This window comes from Pollicipes pollicipes, unplaced genomic scaffold (genome assembly GCF_011947565.3).
Source record: "Pollicipes pollicipes isolate AB1234 unplaced genomic scaffold, Ppol_2.1 Scaffold_2555;HRSCAF=2994_pilon_pilon_pilon, whole genome shotgun sequence".
Taxonomy (NCBI): domain Eukaryota; kingdom Metazoa; phylum Arthropoda; class Thecostraca; order Pollicipedomorpha; family Pollicipedidae; genus Pollicipes; species Pollicipes pollicipes.
Window position 1 is genome coordinate 29,279,167 of NW_023596136.1, and position 19,804 is coordinate 29,298,970.

The following is a 19,804-nucleotide window of genomic DNA, read 5'->3' on the forward strand; positions in this document are numbered from 1 at the left end:
TACTCTCAGTTTTAGGATTCTAGAAACACTTCATATTCACAAAAGAAAGCCATCATTGAATATCATGTGGTCTGCATACCCCCTAGAAATTATAAGGTAGCATTTTCTCTGGCGAAGTCTAACCGATCTTTCGACACGTGGCTTTGCACTTTTTAAGTCGACCTGTTTGCGTATAGAGAAGTGTAATTGTTGTGCTTGCGTTAGATTGTGAGAACCAAGATCATCAGCTTATTTACCGTGAACAATATAGGCGATACAACAAAGTGATGTTTGCCAAATACAACCTTGTCTCAATGTGGAAGAATGTAATGTTCTGATGATGATACCCAAGCGTATCGAAACGTTCACTGATTGAAACATAATTCATAGCGACATCGTCCCAGCCATTAGGCTCTTACTTGTACTTTGTATCGAAGAATCTCATATATATATATATATATATATATATATATATATATATATATATATATAGGGACTGAAGCAAAACACTCACAGAATATACCATAATACAACGTTCCGCTAATGGCCTGCTGTCAATGTGATTCGAAGCTTTCCATGGAGAGGCCCGTCTCAGCGCCTAACAATACGCCTTGCATCCGCCCAGCAGTGAGATCGCAAACTGATCTCGCGCTCTGTTTGGTTTGGCGTAATGGTTGCACTCCCTGACGATGGCACGCATCATTATTTGTATTGACATCCCGTCATATCACGCCACTGTCGTACCTCTTGGCCTGGATCGTTTCCGTTTGGAAGCACTCCATATAGCTAGTCGTCTGTCGCTGATAGACATGTCAAGAACGCAGATTCCGAGACTCGCCGCAGAATTATATTGATGCTGATGCTGGTTGTGCGTGTTAAATGTCCTGTGTGTAGTGGAGGATGGCAAAAGTTGTTGGGTTCCACATTCGAATATCGAGCAAGGAGGACGTGTCTTTGATCTACTCGCGGGAAGGTACGGCACGAGCGAGGCCATCCCTACTCTTTTAAGCCGGACATTTAGAAATCTGCTACGTTCTTCCCCACCGGCTCAGCGATGCGGCTGTAGTTGATTCATATCCAGTCTGACGCATTAAAGCGTCTGAATGCCTCTGTTGAAGGCGCTTCAGGTCACTACGGTTGTCATGAATCAGCACGCTTCCCACCAGGGCCGATGGCGGCAGGATGAACAGGAGAAAAATGGCACATGCCACGCCGGGCGGGGAAGGGATTGTGAGTGAAGCGGCTTCAGGTGTTCAACCTCCTCGAAACAAATCGGAGCATTATGTGCAGTGAAGCGAGGCTGTGCCTAGAGGCACGACGTCAAAATGAATGCCTGGCTTAAGGCCTCTTGCATACCATGTGACAGAATGCAGTATGAAATGAAAAATAACTAATAATTTCAAAACAGGACCACATGGCAATACTATGACCAATAGGCCGAGTAGTGCAATGCCGATTGGTCAATCGAAAATGGATCGGTCGGTGGACGCAGCCGAAAATGTTTGAGATACCAGGCTCAGCACGCTTATTGTGTACCAAAGATCAGCGGTCAACTATTACCGGAACGAAACAAGCGCAGTGCTGTATAATTATAACGTAATTTCCGACATTTAAGGCCCAAGTGATTCCAGATTTACCCTAGTCGAGGGAAATGTAGCATAACGTAAACAAATCGACGACGCCGGTCTCTGACAGAGCTCATTCTGGAAAAAAATGAGTTTTCCAGATGTTTTTCACGTGAGTAAAACACAACGGTCCGAATGTCCCACTGTTTCGATGGCGTATTTTCGCGCTTTTTCTCGAACGGCGGCGCCGCTTCCGTGGATTAATTACGTGACGTAATAGTGTACGAGCTCTAATTCAGTAAGTGTATGTTAATTTACAGAACGTTTTCTAACAATGGCGACCAGAATCAGGGCATTACCTTACGAATGGAATAGCTCACTGGACGATAGGCTTGGCCGTTGGCGAACGCTAATTTTGCGGTTTATCGTCGCCAAATTTCCTACGCCAAATTGGAAAATACGCTTGGCTGAGCGATTAGTGCAAATTCCAAGAGCTGCTGATCAAGTCACGTGCAAGGACGTTTATGTGACCTATTTTAAGGAAACACTATCAACAACATTATTTGTCCAACCTGTTGCCACTTTTGGTATTGTTGACAGCGCAGTACGTAACATCGACACTAAGTTCTTTTTTTCGCTTTGTTGCACATTGTATATCCGACTCTGAAAACATGGCGGTCTATGCAGGTACGCAAAAGTATTTCGCTGATGTGTACTGCCATCCCGAACGCCAAGTAATTTCACCTTCTGAAGCTAGGCTTTGAACTGTGTAGTATAGCTGGATTTCACGGACATCTTGCTTTCCTTTTTATACCTACCGATGTTTTGATTGGCCATATAACACACACGAATAAAACGCTTGATAATGAGAAGTGTGTGCATGTAGATCATGGGTGAGAGCTGTGTGGATGTTTGTCGCCATCTTGCCGTTTTTTGGGGTTGGGAGAGATCGGTTTTCACCATCATTTACCACGTAACGGAGAGAGCAAGACTCACTCTGGAGAGAGCCAGGTTTTATCGTCCGGTCAGATTCCACAATTGGAGAGAGCGTCGTTTCCAGTTTGGTCGTCGTGAGAGATCGCTCGCATTCCAAAACCTCGAGACACATCTGCTGTGCAGCTTCTAACGCGTTTAATTTGTGTCTTCGGAAGCTTTGTTTGCGCTGGGCGTGGCAGTTCGGCACATTATTGTATTGTATTTGGCACAACAAGTATTGGCACAACAACTGAATCCTCGCCCTACAAATGTAGAAGGGAATGGGGTAGGGAGAGCTCAGAGGTCCCACCCCTAAGTTTTTCAGGAATAGCTTCTTAGTGGTTTTTGAGCCGATGCTGAAATTTGGATACTTCAAGTTACATTGCTTTTACACACGTCAGAAGTTTGAAATACCTGAGATCCACAGTTCATCATCTACTGCCTCTTTCTTGAGGGCCATTTCAGCAACAGTTTGTTGAAAGACGTCGAGAGACACTAATTCATGCTTGAAAGTGAAGTCTGAAGAGACTTTGAGGTTTCCTTCTGATTTATATTGACTTAAAGACCATGCTATTGTTTTGGCGACTTTTGCAAGGCCATGCCATCCCCGGTCATCTGGTGAGACTTTGGCCATGGTAACCAATTTTGGTTGTTTCATCTTCACACAATTCTTATACTGATGGCACGCTTCGTTCATATGATTCTTACGTTTTATGAAGATCTTTCTAACCACGTTATTCTCATTGCCGTGGCTTGTTTTATTTCTTGATGAAGCCAGACTGGTCAGCGCAACAGTCGCCTTCACCGCTCTAAACCGAAATTAGATGTATCGATGGATACTATCACCTATTTTAATAGTTCTCAACAGCGATGTGACGCCGTCTCCGCATTACCATAGTACGCTTATTTCCTTAAAAGACGTGACAAACTAAAACGTGCTTAACGGATCTCGTTGACCTGGCAAAGGTCACATTCGCCTTTGCTCAGACACACCCATCTGGTGAAGTTTGATGAGGGATTTCCAACGTCGTCCTCTGCGTGGCTGGCTTACTTAGTTTTCGAGATGTTAAAGGAGGGGGAGTCTCTGAGGCGCCAATCCTAGGACGGAGGTAAAAAACGCCCGCAGGACAGTGCTGATCTAATCAGGCTGATATAATTTAGCACTTAATTATATCCGCCGATAATCGGACAATCATTAGAAACAAGAAAATGTGGTATGATTGAGAGCATATCAAACTTTTCGCAAAGTTGTTTTTAGTACAACCGTACTGTTACGGGAAAAACGGGACCAGCGGAGTCACTGAATGGTGCTTCCCCTGGTGATTAACAACGGATGTTCGAAACGTTCGTTCGCTTGCCCAGCTTGGTCTTTGGTCTAAGATGAAATCTCGGAGGAGTCAAGACCCAAACAACAGGCTACGTTTCTGAGAGAAACCTGAGAGAGAACGCATTAGCTTTTTACCCGCCGTGGTGAAGTCAGTACTGTACTGTGGAATCCGTCGCTGATTCATTGATGCAGGCTACCCAAACGAATGTTGTTTGTCTTTTACTTGGAGGCGGCTGGGACGGGGTCTGATGACGCGGCCCTGTCCACACAGCTGCAATATTTGGCGCATAGTGTTGATAATCCTAACGATTTATCGACAGTTTGCCGTGTTCTCGAAGATACCTAGGCCAAGGAAAACGGCTCAGCGGCTTTGTGAAGGTTGTTCACGGGGGTCGACGATGAGTAAGGCTCAGCGATGTCCACGGCCTGTTTGTGATGGCTGGTCATGGATGCAGTAGATCGGCGCCTAATAAGAACTCTATGGCTGTTTGAATCGCTAGTCGCGGTACAGCCTATAATGATCATGATGGATGCTGAGTTTGACAAGTGCGATGCCTAAATTTGCTGCGTGCGCTTTGCTCGCCATCCGTTTATACTGTATTTCGTTACATACGAGTTATGCTGAAGCCCGCTGGACGCCACATCCTCACCATTGTGTCGTACGGCATGACCATGAAGCTAAATAAACATGATTTGTATTAACCCATTCGTCAAGGATTGCGAGGTACTGCAACGGATACACAAGTGAGAGTGAAATTTAATAAAACTTATCTGGAAAACAGATGACGACGTAGACTGCAGGCTGAGAAAATAGGTTTGGAAGAACATGAGACGACGTCCCCCACTCTCCTTCGTCGGAGGGGAGCTATCACCGTTTGCCGCGCCAGATGAGAAAGAGGTTAACACTACTTCGTTGTCATTTTCCTCCCAGGTCACCCACAAATGCGAAACTTGAGCAGTGGGTGGCTTGTTATCAGACAATTAAGCCGCGCTCGGCTCAGCTCCCGCGGGCTCTCCCGCGGCCGCAGCCTCTCGTGCACAAACGATGCACCCGCGTGTTGAAAGTGCGTTTTTTGGTGACGAATGTCAGATCACAGCAGCCGAAGCACATGAAGTCATGAGATCAACTGCACAGTGTTTACGGCTGTAAGTCAAAGATGGGTCTCGAAGTGGTCCCGTCCACAGGTGCGGCCTGTGTTCAATCGGAAAGCGGCCAGTAAAACCCCTTTCGGGCCTCCAACGCAGGATGCCGTGAACTAAAGAAAGATATATTGGACCATGAACATTTCATGGTTTAAATTGCTAATCCTGCCCACATTCATGCCTGTGTTTTTTGATACATGTTGTTGGTAAATTAAAAGCGCCTGTTGCGTCAATGGGCCTCCGGCAGTTACATTTTTGTCGGTAGCATCTTAAAGCAGTGGTCAAACCTATTGGCATCGGAAGCCAGAAGTTTTTGGCTCGATTAGCTTAGTTTTGACATTGACAGGATTATACAGACCCCAGGACAGCTCGATGCTGCTGTGCACACCGAAGTTAAAAAACATTGCGCACCTCCATGCGACAGCTCAACGCTGCTGTGCACACCTGAGTCAAAACTTTGCACATGTCACTCGACAGCTCGACACTGCCGTGCACACACCCGAGTCACAGCATTGCACACTGCATGCGACAGCTCGACGCTGCTGTGCACACCTGAGTCAAAGCATTGCACGTGCCACGCTACAGCTCGACGCTGCCGTGCACACCTGAGTCACAGCAATGCACACTCAACGCGACAGCTCGACGCTGCTGTACACACCCGAGACGCATCACACAGCTGAGACAAACAACAACGCTGAAGAACAATGCTGCTGCGTACAATCCCAGGCGCTGCATGTTCTCACAGCAGCCAGTACGGGCTAAGCGTCCGGTATGACCTGGTTGCCGCGCGAGACGTCCTGTTGGTTAGCAATGCATGAGATGTTCGCAGCTAGTTTATAAGCTGCCTGGTGGCCCAGACGGCTTGAATACCGCCCTGGCTGAGCGCAGGCTATCTAAGCAGGACACCACGTAGGTGGTTGTGGTGGTTCGCTGAGTGTGCACCTATACGAACAATTACCTGGTCTAAAGCACTGTGTAGCAATGAAGCACCCCGGGCGCGTGTAGCAACGCTGCCTTGCCACCTCGAATGCGTGATGCTGTGGCTCCTGTGTGTGTGGGGTGTGTGTGTGTGTGTGTGTGTGTGTGTGTGTGTTGTGTGTGTGTGTGTGTGTGTGTGTGTGTGTGTGTGTGCGCGCGTGCGTGTGTGTGTGTGCGTGTGTGTGCGTGTGTGTACGCGTGCGTGTGCGTTTGCGTGCGCGCGTGCGCGTGCGCGCATGCGTGTGTGCTGCAGTATTGTGCTGTCGTGTGAACTGCGTGATCCTCGGCTGCTGACAGCAGTGTAACCATGCCATGACAACTGTGTGACGTTGTGGCGCCTGCAGTGTGTACTTAGAGCAGTGTTGTCCTGTTATGTCGACCATACGCTTCCTCGGCTATGTTCAGCGGTGTTATCCTGTCGGCAGTGGGCGCCAAGGACGTGGACTTCGACTACCCGGACGTGCTACCCGTGTTTGTGACGAAGCCGGCCGCCTTCAGCGTCAAGGAGGGCGACACCCTGGATCTGCCCTGTCAGATCCGGGAGCTCGGTAAGTGTGTTCGTCCTGACCAGGCAGGCATCGTTACCCCGCACGGTAACGCAGTGGTGCAACTCCTCGCTGGTAATCGCCCCAGGACAGTAGTGTCCAGGACGGGGGTGATCAGCGCCGCTCATCGCCTTAGGACAATAGTGCCCAGGACGGGAGTGATCAGCGCTGTTCATTGCCTCAGGGCAGCAGTGCCCAGGACGGGAGTGATCAGCGCTGCTCATCGCTTTAGGACAATAGTGCCCAGGACGGGAGTGATCAGCGCTGTTCATCGCCTTAGGACAATAATGCCCAGGACGGGAGTGATCAGCGCTGTTCATCGCCTCAGGACAGTAGTGTCCAGGACGGGAGTCATCAGCGCTGTTTATTGCCCCAGGACAGTAGTGTCCAGGACGGGAGTCATCAGCGCTGTTTATTGCCCCAGGACAGTAGTGTCCAGGACGGGAGTCATCAGCGATGTTCATCGCCTCAGGACAGTAGTATCCAGGACGAGAGTCATCAGCGCTGTTTATTGCCCCAGGACAGTAGTGTCCAGGACGGGAGTCATCAGCGCTGTTTCATCGCCTCAGGACAGTAGTGTCCAGGACCGGAGTCATCAGCGCTGTTTATTGCCCCAGGACAGTAGTGTCCAGGACGGGAGTCATCAGCGCTGTTCATCGCCTCAGGACAGTAGTGTCCAGGACCGGAGTCATCAGCGCTGTTTATTGCCCCAGGACAGTAGTGTCCAGGACGGGAGTGATCAGCCCTACTAATCGCCCCAGGACAGTAGTGTCCAGGACAGGAGTGATCAGCGTTGTTCATTGCCTCAGGACAGTAGTGTTCAGGACGGGAGTGATCAGACCAGCAGATTTCGTAAAAGATTGACCTGTCAAACACAGGCGGCTTGGTGAGCCTAGCTGTCCGCAGTGCCCTGACAATGGCACATTCATGCGGAAGCATGTGTGGAACGCTCGGACAGTATGCCGCGTCAGTACAACACAAGCTGCTGGATTCTTAACGACAGGCCATCCCAGGAGAAAGTGTCGTGGTATGTTTGTGCTTGTTTAGTTATTTATGCTGGTGATGTGTTTTATGGGGTGATTCACGTGATGTAGAAAAGGCGTTGACTTATGCGTCTTCCAGGTCCGTACCCGGTGGTGTGGCGGAAGGGAAACCGGGTCATCAGCGCCGGCGCGGTCATTACGGCCATCGACCGCAGATTCCGACTGGTGCGGGGTCATGACCTTCACATAGAGCGGGTCAAGGTCAAGGATACCGGCACTTTTACGTGCTCTGTCTCAACGGAGACGATAATGGATGTCACACACAAAGTGGACGTTCTCTGTGAGTATCCCGGGGCCGGGCCGTGATTGATCTGCAACGCATCCACAGCGTCGAAGCGCTGCCATACGCGTGCACGACCCGGTCAGATCTGTCGTCGAATTGCCTCAACGTGGCGCCACCTGTGGATGATTGAGAGCTTCGGACGCGGGGTCTTCTAGCCGCATGGTTGATTAGTCGCGAAGGCTTGGCCGCCTGCCAGCCGGTTTTCAGTTCGAAGGCTGGCCGACTCGACACCGGTGGCTAACTGGCTCGACACCGGTGGCTAACTGGCTCGACACCGGTGGCTAGCCGGCTCGACACCGGTGGCTAACTGGCTCGACACCGGTGGCTAACTGGCTCGACACCGGTGGCTGACTGGTTCGACACCGGTGGCTAGCCGGCTCGACACCGGTGGCTAACTGGCTCGACACCGGTGGCTAGCCGGCTCGACACCGGTGGCTAACTGGCTCGACACCGGTGGCTAACTGGCTCGACACCGGTGGCTAACTGGCTCGACACCGGTGGCTGACTGGTTCGGCACCGGTGGCTAGCCGGCTAGCCACCGGTGTTGAGCCGGCAGGTCAGTGATGTTACCTGCTGATGGCTAATGTATGATGCGTGGTATCAGAACTGGCTTTACTTTTGAGTGTGATGTAGAAAACGCGTACCGTCTTATTTAATCAAATCACTTAAAATGTATCTCAAGATCCCAATGGCAAAGCCGATTAACTCAGGTTCTGGGAATGTTTTAAACACCTGCCAGGCCTTGGGAAATGGCTTGAAATCTTACCAAATGATGCCAGGTGGTTGCTTAGATAGCATCTCACTAACCTGTAAAACTATTAAATTTGGCAAAAATTGCTACCAGAAAGCAAAACAATTGTTAGTTCTCCTTAAGACAAACAATTCCTTTCTTTATTTCTAATTGCATCATTGTTGTTCTGCCAATGGAAAGACTTCAGCTTCCGTTATATCTGGTAATAATTCGATAGGATTAAAGTTTAAGTGTACATGTTAAAAACACATCAAAATTTAGCGTACGATTTGAAAAATATGACCAATTTATTCCCTGCAGGATGCTACAATTATCGTGGAACGGCGGACGGAGTGACTTCATGCATTCCAAATCCACCGCTTGAATCCGCGCGCATGCATTTTCCAGCACCTTACCAGCCTTCCAAGGCTGACCAGCCAGGCCCAGCCGGTCGCTCGGCGGCTAACCGGCTAGCTGGCACGCAGCGCTGGTCGGCTATTTGATGTAATCCTCACAGGGCACTACACGGGAGGGCGGGCGGGCGCTCTACGCGCTCACTGCACGCAAGCCAATACTGGCGGCGCGCCAACTCTTGGCACGTGCACTCGGCACCTGCCAAGTTACCTGCTGTGAAAAGTACGACTTTTAAGAAATCTGTGACCACCGTCAGAGATGTGACGTGTCGCGTGGCAGCTCTGTGGTCTAAAGCACGGCATCGTTCTGAAATGAGTTGTATTTTAGTGAAGACAGCGAAACTGTGTGTTTTTAATAGTTCAAGTGTAGAGCCACCAAACGACACACTCATGCGGACCTATCCACTGCCGGCTTATGGTCGGTTATTCGATATGGCGTATGTGGGGCACCATAGCAAGAGACGGGAGGTCGCTGTACCCATAGAGAACAGGCAGAAGTGATGTAGCGTATCGACACTTTTCTCACGCGTTCCGCAATCTCCAACGCACCTGCCGTAATTAGGACGTAAATGTGGCAAACCTAGGGCTGCCACTGGTGACGCCATTAATCACGTGGCAACCCAGTGGGCGAAAATACGGCGCGTTTTAAAAACTTATTTATAGTACAGCGCTGACGGGAAATGCTAGCGGCAAGCCGGCTCGGCACAGGCAGATAACGGGCTAGACGTTGTTGCCACCAGCTGATGGATGATGACCGATGCGGCGTTCAAGAATTGAATTTACTTTTAGGCGTGAGAGTGAGATGCATCCTCTATCATTCCACATTTATTCAAAGCAATTTAAATGCACCTCAAGATCACAAGAACAAAGCCGATTTTCTAAGATCTCAGCTAAACTTCCGAAATAAACCAGAACAGAAAGGCTCCATGTCCAAATGTGGGTGCCGGTGGCACCGGCCTGTATAACACACCGACACACGTTCACAAGACGTGCTGTTGGGATCGCCGCGTCCGACCGCAGAGACGCTGGACAGCGTCACACCGCGGCGCGGGAGCGGACGTTGGACACAACGAATCGCGGCGGTGCTGGCGTCGGACCGCAGAGACACCGGACAGCGTCACACCGCGGCGCGAGAGCGGACGTTGGACACAACGAACCGCGGCGGTGCTGGCGTCGGACCGCAGAGACACCGGACAGCGTCACACCGCGGCGCGAGAGCGGACGTTGGACACAACGAACCGCGGCGATGCTGGCGTCTGATCACGCGCACGGTGTCTCAGGTCGGACCACGTGTCTCACTTTGGATAGGGCCATTCCCTTCGGACACGGCATGCCCCTTGAACCTTTGGACACGGCGTGTCCTTTAAATCTTTGGACACGGCCTGGTTTTTGGATCTTCGGATAAGGCGTGCTCATTGATTCTTCGGACCCGGTGTGTCTCTTGATTCCTCGACCACGACATACCTTCTGATTCCTGTGGCACGGCGTGTTTTTTATTCTTCAGACACGGCGTGATTCTTGATTCCTCGGATACGCCGTGCCTCTTGAATCTCCGGATACGGCGTGCCTCTCGGATTTTTGGCCGCGGCATGCCTCTTAAAACGCGATATCTTGCCGGGGGCACGGCGCTCCCGGCGGGAGGGGCGCATACAGTGGTCCAGCGCGAATACGTCTCACCGGAGACACTACGTGCCATCTGACACATGCCGTCTTACCTCGGACACGACGTCTCACCTGAGGCCTTACTTCTCACCTCGGACACGGCGTCTCACGGCGGTCACGCCTGTCACCGAGGACACGGCGCCTGACGCCTGGCCTCGCTTCACACATGGGACGCGGTGACTCACCCAAGACACGACTTGTCATCACGAAGACGGCATTCCAACATGGACACGGTTTCCCCACTCGAACGTGGCGTCTGGACCTGGGCATGGCGTCCGGCAACGGGTGCAAAGTCTCGCCTTGGACCTCGCCTGGCCTCTCGCCCCCACCGACAAGTTGCAGGCGCTGCGTGCCAGTGCAGACATCACATCCCATTAAGAGCATGGCGTTCCACGGGACGCTGCCGGACCACGCCCAGCCACGTGCCACCGCGCGCGCCGCAATCACTGCACCTCATCGCATGCCACTGCCTTCTCCGAGAGAGCGCTGGCGTCGTAAGCTCCCCGCAAACGCCGCTGTCACTGCGTGTCACCGCAGCAACAGCGTCACGTCGCTGACACCTGACTGGAACTCAATCCAAATTTCTTTCGAAATGTATACGAATATTTCCTCTCGTATACTCTGTTGGCAAGTATGTAAGAGAGATTCTCGCATCTGCTTGGTTGGGTAATGTGTGCTGCCGATATCATGTGCGAGACGCGCCAAGACCGTGTGCGCATGCGTCGACAGCGGGAAGGAGGAGGCTAGCCTGTCGCATCAGGCTACGGCGATGTTGTCAGTAGCAGCATAGAAGCTGTCTGCGAAGTTGATACCGTCATCCGAAGTGACAGTCAACGGAATATGAGACAAATTAAAAATGAATACCAGAGTAAACCTTGAGTAATATCATTCGCCTAATATTGCAATGCCACTGCTAGAATAAGAGCTTAATCACGGAGCGATATCTGTTTCACGAAGCTCTAATGTTATATCTTCTAATATTTCCGGGACTACGCGCCACACAGGCTATAACCGATTCTGCCACACAGGCTGGTCCCCTTCACACAGCTTGATCGGAACCAAAAAACGATGTATTCTCCGTCTCATTTACGCCCTGCACCACGCTCTCAGCCACGCTACCCCCAAGCGGCGCGCAAGCCGCTATCGCCACTTCCGACAGCATCAGCGAATGGCGCTTAAATCACTGCGATCCCGAACACTACAATAGCTGAAACATTTTCCTTCAAATACCTAATTACGGTATTAGTAGCTCCTGGCATACCATGTATACTCATGGTATCAAGAGACATGAGTGCCGCGTACACCGGCCCGGAGCTGCTGAGCTGACAGCGACCGACCGGTCCGCCGCTCCTCATCACCGACTGTCAGCGTGTGGGGCTCCATGGAGGCAATGTGTCCTGCAGCATGAGTAGCGTCTGTCAGCGTGTGGGGCTCCATGGAGGCAGTGTGTCCTGCAGCATGAGCAGCGTCTGTCAGCGTGTGGGGCTCCATGGAGGCAGTGTGTCCTGCAGCATGAGCAGCGTCTGTCAGCGTGTGGGGCTCCATGGAGGCAGTGTGTCCTGCAGCATGAGCAGCGTCTGTCAGCGTGTGGGGCTCCATGGAGGCAGTGTGTCCTGCAGCATGAGCAGCGTCTGTCAGCGTGTGGGGCTCCATGGAGGCAGTGCGTCCTGCAGCATGAGCAGCGTCTGTCAGCGTGTGGGGCTCCATGGAGGCAGTGCGTCCTGCAGCATGAGCAGCGTCTGTCAGCGTGTGGGGCTCCATGGAGGCAGTGTGTCCTGCAGCATGAGCAGCGTCTGTCAGCGTGTGGGGCTCCATGGAGGCAGTGTGTCCTGCAGCATGAGTAGCGACTGTCAGCGTGTGGGGCTCCATGGAGGCAGTGTGTCCTGCAGCATGAGCAGCGACTGTCAGCGTGTGGGGCTCCATGGAGGCAGTGTGTCCTGCAGCATGAGCAGCGACTGTCAGCGTGTGGGGCTCTACGGAGGCAGTGTGTCCTGCAGCATGAGCAGCGACTGTCAGCGTGTGGGGCTCCATGGAGGCAGTGTGTCCTGCAGCATGAGCAGCGACTGTCAGCGTGTGGGGCTCCATGGAGGCAGTGTGTCCTGCAGCATGAGCAGCGTCTGTCAGCGTGTGGGGCTCCATGGAGGCAGTGTGTCCTGCAGCATGAGCAGCGACTGTCAGCGTGTGGGGCCCCATGGAGGCAGTGTGTCCTGCAGCATGAGCAGCGTCTGCCAGCGTGTGGGGCTCTACGGAGGCAGTGCGTCCTGCAGCATGAGCAGCGTCTGGACCGATCCTGCGCATCAGCGCACACACCGCCACACCATTCCAGTACCGCTGGCAGGTCAACCCTCAGCTGCCAGCGCCTCGCGACCAAGGCATTGCCTGACTCCCTCATGAACATCTAAGTCAAACTCTCATTACTTATGGAAGGGAATGTTGTTTCATCTGACATGCGCTTGCCTGGATCAGTCCCCCGACGCAGCGAGCAGCCGAGCCGTCCGTCAGGCCGACCGCCTAGCTGCTGATCACTTGATCATCTCGGTGTTCTCATGGTCACCGCAGGCAGTGGAAAGTAAAAAGAACTGCCGGCAGTCAGATGTCACTGGGATTGGCCGGCAGTTACCTAAGTATACATTACAGCCTTCGAGATGCGCCGAAATGCGTACAAAGGAAGACTAGCCCATGCCATTCCGTGCGTGCAAAGATGTCTGCCAGGCCGACTGTATTGAAAATAATACGTTTATATGGATGTTTTATTGCACGACATTTGTCGGGGTAGGGACGTCATTATAAAAAGACAGAGAACAAGCGATGTTGTTGATGTCATACCACACATTTTGAGCCGGCTGCGGTGCGCTAAACCGGATGTTCGCTGAATATATATATATATATATATATATATATATATATATATATATATATATATATATATATGTATACATATACATATATACATGCATGTATACATACGCATATATATATATATATATATATATATATATATATATATATATATATATATATATATATGTATGTATGTATATGTATATATATATATATATATATATATATATATATATATATATATATATATATATATATATATATATATATATGTGTGTATATATATATATATATATATATATATATATATATATATGCATATATATATATATATATATATATATATATATATATATATATATATATATATATATATATATATATACGTATGTATGTATATGTACATATATATATATATATATATATATATATATATATATATATATATATATATATATATACATATACAGATGTGTACATATACTTAAACGACCTAACTGGATGTTCACTGATGTGTTTCCTCCTCCGCTCCCATCATTGAGAAATCCAACACGCAACCCTGGTGCTCACAGACGCATCCAATTCATCAATGCATTGAGAACGGAGGCATGGAAATCGCCTCGCTTCCAGCCCATATACCTTTAAGACACAATTCTGAAAAGTGTAAGTTCGTACCTTGGCTTTATGCAGCAACTGCAGCCCGCGTTTCGGCGCTGGATGTTTCTTGACGCCGCCGGCAGATGTCAGCCGGCGCGGCCCGATGTCCGTCCGGGTCTGGCCGCCCGCGGCCTTTCCAATCACCCAGCCACCCGGGAACGACCACCCACACTCGATAGTCTGTCCCATAAACCACATCACCCAGAAATGGCTTGGTTTTCCTGATTTGGTAAGCTGTTCAAGCTCGGCCGGGTCAGACTCGTTCGGGTCGATAGTTCAGCATCGGCTGTGTGGACGCGGAGCCACCGCGCGCTGGCAAGGATCTCGAATTTTGACTTCCCCGGGGTTGGGGTCATGTCTCGGGGGCATTAACAAACGTCTTTTGTTGGCGTAACTTTTACCGGGTTTATTCTCTTGGCTGCTATGGTATCTTCTTGTATGGGAGGAATAATTTACTCTATGGCGATGATAACGACCGTAAGAGCCAACTTATTGGTTTTTACAACACCCACAACACCCAGTCTGGGCTCGTCATAGCGTACACCTTGGTGAAGTTGGGTAAGCGCAGTAATGCACATTGGTCGTCATCGTCATCACACCGATCTGTTGGCTGTCAATGACGCGTGCACTGTATCACTGCGTCGAAAGACTAGATACTACGCTTGCGCCGATGTACAATACATGGTGCAGGCCCCGGTAGCCGTTCGTCAAGGCCAGCTTAACTTGACGGAGACGAACTCTGGCAAAGAGACAAACCTTCCTCACTGACTAGTTCGCACGTACTTCACCCCGATGCCGGAACCGGGAACTTCATCAACTGCGGTTCGCGTGGTGCACCCATGCAGTGTCCTAAAGATGAGCTCTGACCGCGACTAGAACCGAAGTCCACATCAGGTCACCCCCCCCCCCCCCTCCGCCATTTCTGGCCCATACGAAGCAGAGTGTATGACTCAGGATGCCCTGCGAGATCAGAGGTCAGAGTTCTCGGGTCTTGCTGTCTGTCCGCCCGGCGGGGTTTCCGTGGGCTGTGGACTGTGGATCCGACTCGCAGACGACGACCCAGCCGACTAGAATGGTGGCCTTCAAGGCGCGCGTGATGGACGAGAACGGCCCCAGCCAAGCCCGCCAATAATTGCAGCGCTATGGCGTATGAATAAAAGATGATTCCGTGATTAAATTTTGTGTGGATTGGACGCGAGATGTGTCGATGTGTGGCATATTATGCTAATCTGTATTCCTTGCAATTTTGCCGTGCCCTGATTTTAAAACACTGAAATGCAGACCATGCAAACTGTGTTTAGGTTCTTTAAATGAATGACTTTGAAATAAATTGGCAAAAACTGTTTCCCAACGGAAACACTTTCATGTACTGCAGATTACCAGCGGCCTCCAAATTACGAAGCGCACCAGTTGGCCATTGCAATTAGCTGAACGGAGCTGGGCTCCCCTACAATTGTGTTTCAGCTTAAGCTATTGTAGCATAATTTGGAGAACGATTAAACAAAAGCGGGTTATGCTGAAACGGTGTTTGTATCAATCGCTCGTGACTAGAAATGAAATGACGTCGTCGCGGTACATTCCGACAAACATTGCGTCGTAGATGGTAAGAACTGACATGCTTATATGACAAGACCTTTTTTAGCGGCTAGCCTTGTTGCGGGGACTATGGCTCGTTGCCACCTTCTGGGTCCGTCCACGCCTGCGTGTTAATACGAACTATTAATCCAGGTGATCTTGCCGCGTGATGTGCGCGATGCGTGATGTACGGATACAGAGGTTTTCAAACGGGCCCGCAGTGTGTTGACTGAACGGTTTTCCAGACGGTCCCAGTGTGACCACGATCCCGGAATCTGGACTGGTGGTGGCCCAGCGAGGGACGGACGTGGTGCTGGAGTGTTCGGCTGAGGGCAAGCCGCCTCCGACAATAATTTGGAGGAAGCAGGTGACCACTGCACCTTGACACGGCTGGAAGCCATTTTGATTGGTCTGGAGTCGTGTAAAAGAGTGTGCAAGTTTGCATTGGTGCTTAGGCTAGCGCTTTGAATGGTGGTTTTATTTTTCTCAACAGGCGGTTTGTAAATGGTCGTTCATGGTCAATCGCTGGCTATCTGTACAGGTAAGCCTCTGTCGTGACACCCGGCTAATCAGAACATCTTTGTGGACAGACTTTCGTAACAGTTCAAAATACATTTCATTTTCCATATTACGTTGATAGCATCTGGCTGTACAGGTTTGTACTCTGTGGTGATACTTTGTCCCTCTATTGGCAGTCTGGCCGTCTGCCCAGCGGCGATGAGACGTACCCAGGGGCCCGGTACGCTATCTCCGAGGTCACTCGGCAGATGGCGGGGGTGTACGAGTGTGTCGCGGACAACAGCCTGGGCATCACGGCAGTCGGCAGAATCAGTCTCCAGGTGCAATGTGAGTACTGAGGCTTGACACCTGTCATGCAGTAACAAAAATGAATACGTGTCAATTGTAGTCCCACACTTTGATGCCTCTAACACCTCTGCTTTCTACCGTACTTGAGGGTGAATGCGTCGGCTACAACCAGCATTGATATCGGGCAAGACCGGACGGGGTTGGCGCGGCTCACAACCCAGTACCACCCTTGCACTCTCTTCTCCTCATTCTCCACTTCATGCTTTTTCCTCATAACACCTCGTCTAACACGAACGCCTCGTCTTGCCGGGGGCACGCGGCGGCCGGGAGCAATGCGTCAGCCCGCGGCCGCCCTGGGTGTGTGCTCCACCAATGCACCTGTGCACACCCGGTAGAGGGTCTCTGTGCCGGGTGAACTTAGGTGACAAGGGGTAACAGAGGGTGGACACAGCACCGCCCACGTGCTGTCCTCCATAATCGCGCTGTCTGGAATGATATTTTTGGGTCGAACAGTTCTAAATAAACCCATCTGAAACTGAAAGCAAGGCCACGATATTGGGAACGATGTGGCTCATTTCGGAGAGTGTTCGTCTCAAAGCCATAAGTTGTGGGGTTCGAACCTGGCCCCCGTCGAACGTTTTCATCGCCCTCACGTACATCGGCTTGAGAGATTTAGACGGCAAAGGACTGGGGCCGTAAAAGGCGTTGTTAAATTACAATACCAACAATGATTCGACATTTGTGACAGGTCGAACTTGACCCGTGCAGAGATAGCACAATAGCCAGAAAATATCATCACTCTGTACCGTTTCATGTCGGTCACTTATAAAGTGACAATATATCTCTGACTGCTCGGGCCCCTAAGTTAATATCTGGCCAGGCAACGTTGAAAAAAACAGTCTGCCATGCCGCGCCTAGTGCTTTTGTAAGTGAGGCTGAAAGAAATAAGTATGTCAACGCTTCAAGCCCTGTCCTTTTAGACGAACGTGAAATTACCCAGATCAACCTAGGAAATGCTTGCATTTGATTGCAATCATGGACAAGGTAATCTTTTGGATCAACAGCTGCAGCTCTCTTATTTCTAGGAATCCATTCCGTTTTCAACATGGATACACCGTTTACCGTTTACTAACGTGATTTGTTAAGCATGTCCTTTTATGATGTGTTTTGTTTACAGCTTCACGTCTTCTTTTTGAAGCTGTGTAATTTAGCAACACATCTTCGTTCAGTTGAGAGCCGCACCAAAGCATGAAGCTTTCGGCCGATTCACCCATCACAAGTCGCCGCCCTTTTCCTAAACGGGTCGTTGCAAACACGGATCAAGTGCAGATCTGGAAGTCATGGTTGTGCAAAGATAAAGACAAAGACACAAAAAGACAACATTTGAAAGATCTACAAGATCAAAGTTGTGTTGTTTCATCGCACCATTAGAACTCATCAGCGTATCGCGGGCGCTAATGCGAAATCAATGCTCAGCTCCCTTGTTTGTCCCATCCCTTGCTCACGTCGTTAAGGGCATGTAATTCAAGACAAACGCGGCGGCCGGGTCATCCATTACCACCGCTCAATACCTGTGTCAGTCGTAAAAACTGCAGTAATTTATGGGCACCGCTGTTTTCTGTTCCCAAATAAATCCTTAATCACGCCCGAGCTGCGTGTCCAGAGCCGAACTTTGGCACATCGTTCTCCGCGCGCGAGACGTGCTGTGTCGCGTTGTGGCGAGCTCCGAGGAGCGATACGAAGCACATGCTCACGTGTGGTGGCGGGGTGCTGTGGCCAGCTACTGACCTGACCCCGCGCTGGCTTCAGACCCGCCCGAGGTGGAGGTGGAGAGCAGCACGGTCCACACCGGGGAAGGCTATCAAGTGAAGCTCATCTGCTTCGTGTTTGCTGATCCCCACGCTGAAGTAAGGAACTACGTTTAGTTGCCGTGTATAGCACAAGGTTCATACACATGTGCGTAGTAGGAGCAGTTCAAATGTGTTTGCTGTATACGCACTTGTTGTAGCTGGCAATTTTCTTCCCATGCTGCTAACAACCACCAGTGCAATGTGGTTTCTGTTGTCCTTTCATAGCACATGTCCGCGCTGCTCAACCACCATTGCACTACCCAGTCGGGAACAATATCGTAAAACATGATTATGTGTGGCACCAAAAATCTCCTTTTAGTTGTGAAGTCGTTAACAATTCGTTTGAGGTTTCGTCCTACGAGCTGAACGAAACCACAAAAGTATAGAAGCATTTTGAATGCAATACACGTCTCAATATATTGGCCTAGCGTACTGATTACAGTGATCATCCGCTGCGTTGCTGTTCTATTCTATCTACACTATGGTTGCTCTGAGTGCGGCCAATGGACATATGTCAATCTAGTGTGGCATGCATGCGTTCAGAACCGTGTCGAAGGGCGGAGAAAAAGTCCACTGTGGGCAGAGAAGGTCTCAAGTTAATCGGAGATGAACTGACAGTAATTGAATCATGCAATAATGATCCACGGCACCGAAATAGGGCTATTCTAACGTAGAGTCATGCCAACCGGTTCGTTCTAAGCTAGCTGATAATGGATAAGGACGGTATTTATTGCATTTTTTATCATTGCCACCGTCGCAATGGAAGCGGGTGAGACAAAACGGACACGGAGGCTGAGGTTCCATCACTTGACCTGGGTTCGACTGTACAGTCGTTAGAACACGCTCGGAAATGTCGCGCTCACTTCAGCAAGCCTACGTGGGTGCATCGACAACTGAATGCCTGTAATATGTATGCACGTCGGGTATTCTTTCTTGCGGTATGTCATGGGGTGCGTGTTGCATGACGACGTGTCATGTGACAATGCAGGGCAAAATAATCACAGCTCACAGCAATATGCTTTTCGTAAAGTCAGCTTGGCCAGTTAGATGACCCTAAATCTGTGAGTGCTTCAAAACATGATATGATTCCTGTCGCGCGTTACGGCAATATGCTGCCTAGTTGCATTGCGCTCAAGTCATATAACTCACATCGATCGAATTATATAAGGCCACCAGGGTGAATAACTATTCACGCTCAATGGATATGTTCTCAAGAGTACGGGAGTTATTTGCGGTGGGAAAATTATGCAGGGATATATTATGTTGTTCGTACACCACATTGTATCCGCAAACGCGCGAACCTTGCTTTGTTCGGACCATCAGAGAAGTTCTTCGATGTCGCAGCGGCTTCCATCTCGCGGGCACATCCACAATGGGCATTTTCTATCCGCCATCAGGTGGTGTGGAGTCGAGAGAACTCTCAGTTGGACC

The 19,804-nt window shown here is 50.2% G+C and overlaps 1 protein-coding gene across 1 annotated transcript in view; it reads right to left on the bottom strand.

The window, feature by feature from the left end:
* Positions 1-12,886: 12,886 nt before the first annotated feature.
* The window catches only part of LOC119100013 (lachesin-like), a 53,748-nt gene continuing 46,830 nt past the window's right edge, over positions 12,887-19,804 (bottom strand). The window contains exon 11 of the mRNA XM_037223132.1: positions 12,887-12,933. Coding sequence (XP_037079027.1) covers positions 12,887-12,933 — 47 coding nt within the window. The remainder of the gene's footprint in view (positions 12,934-19,804) is intronic.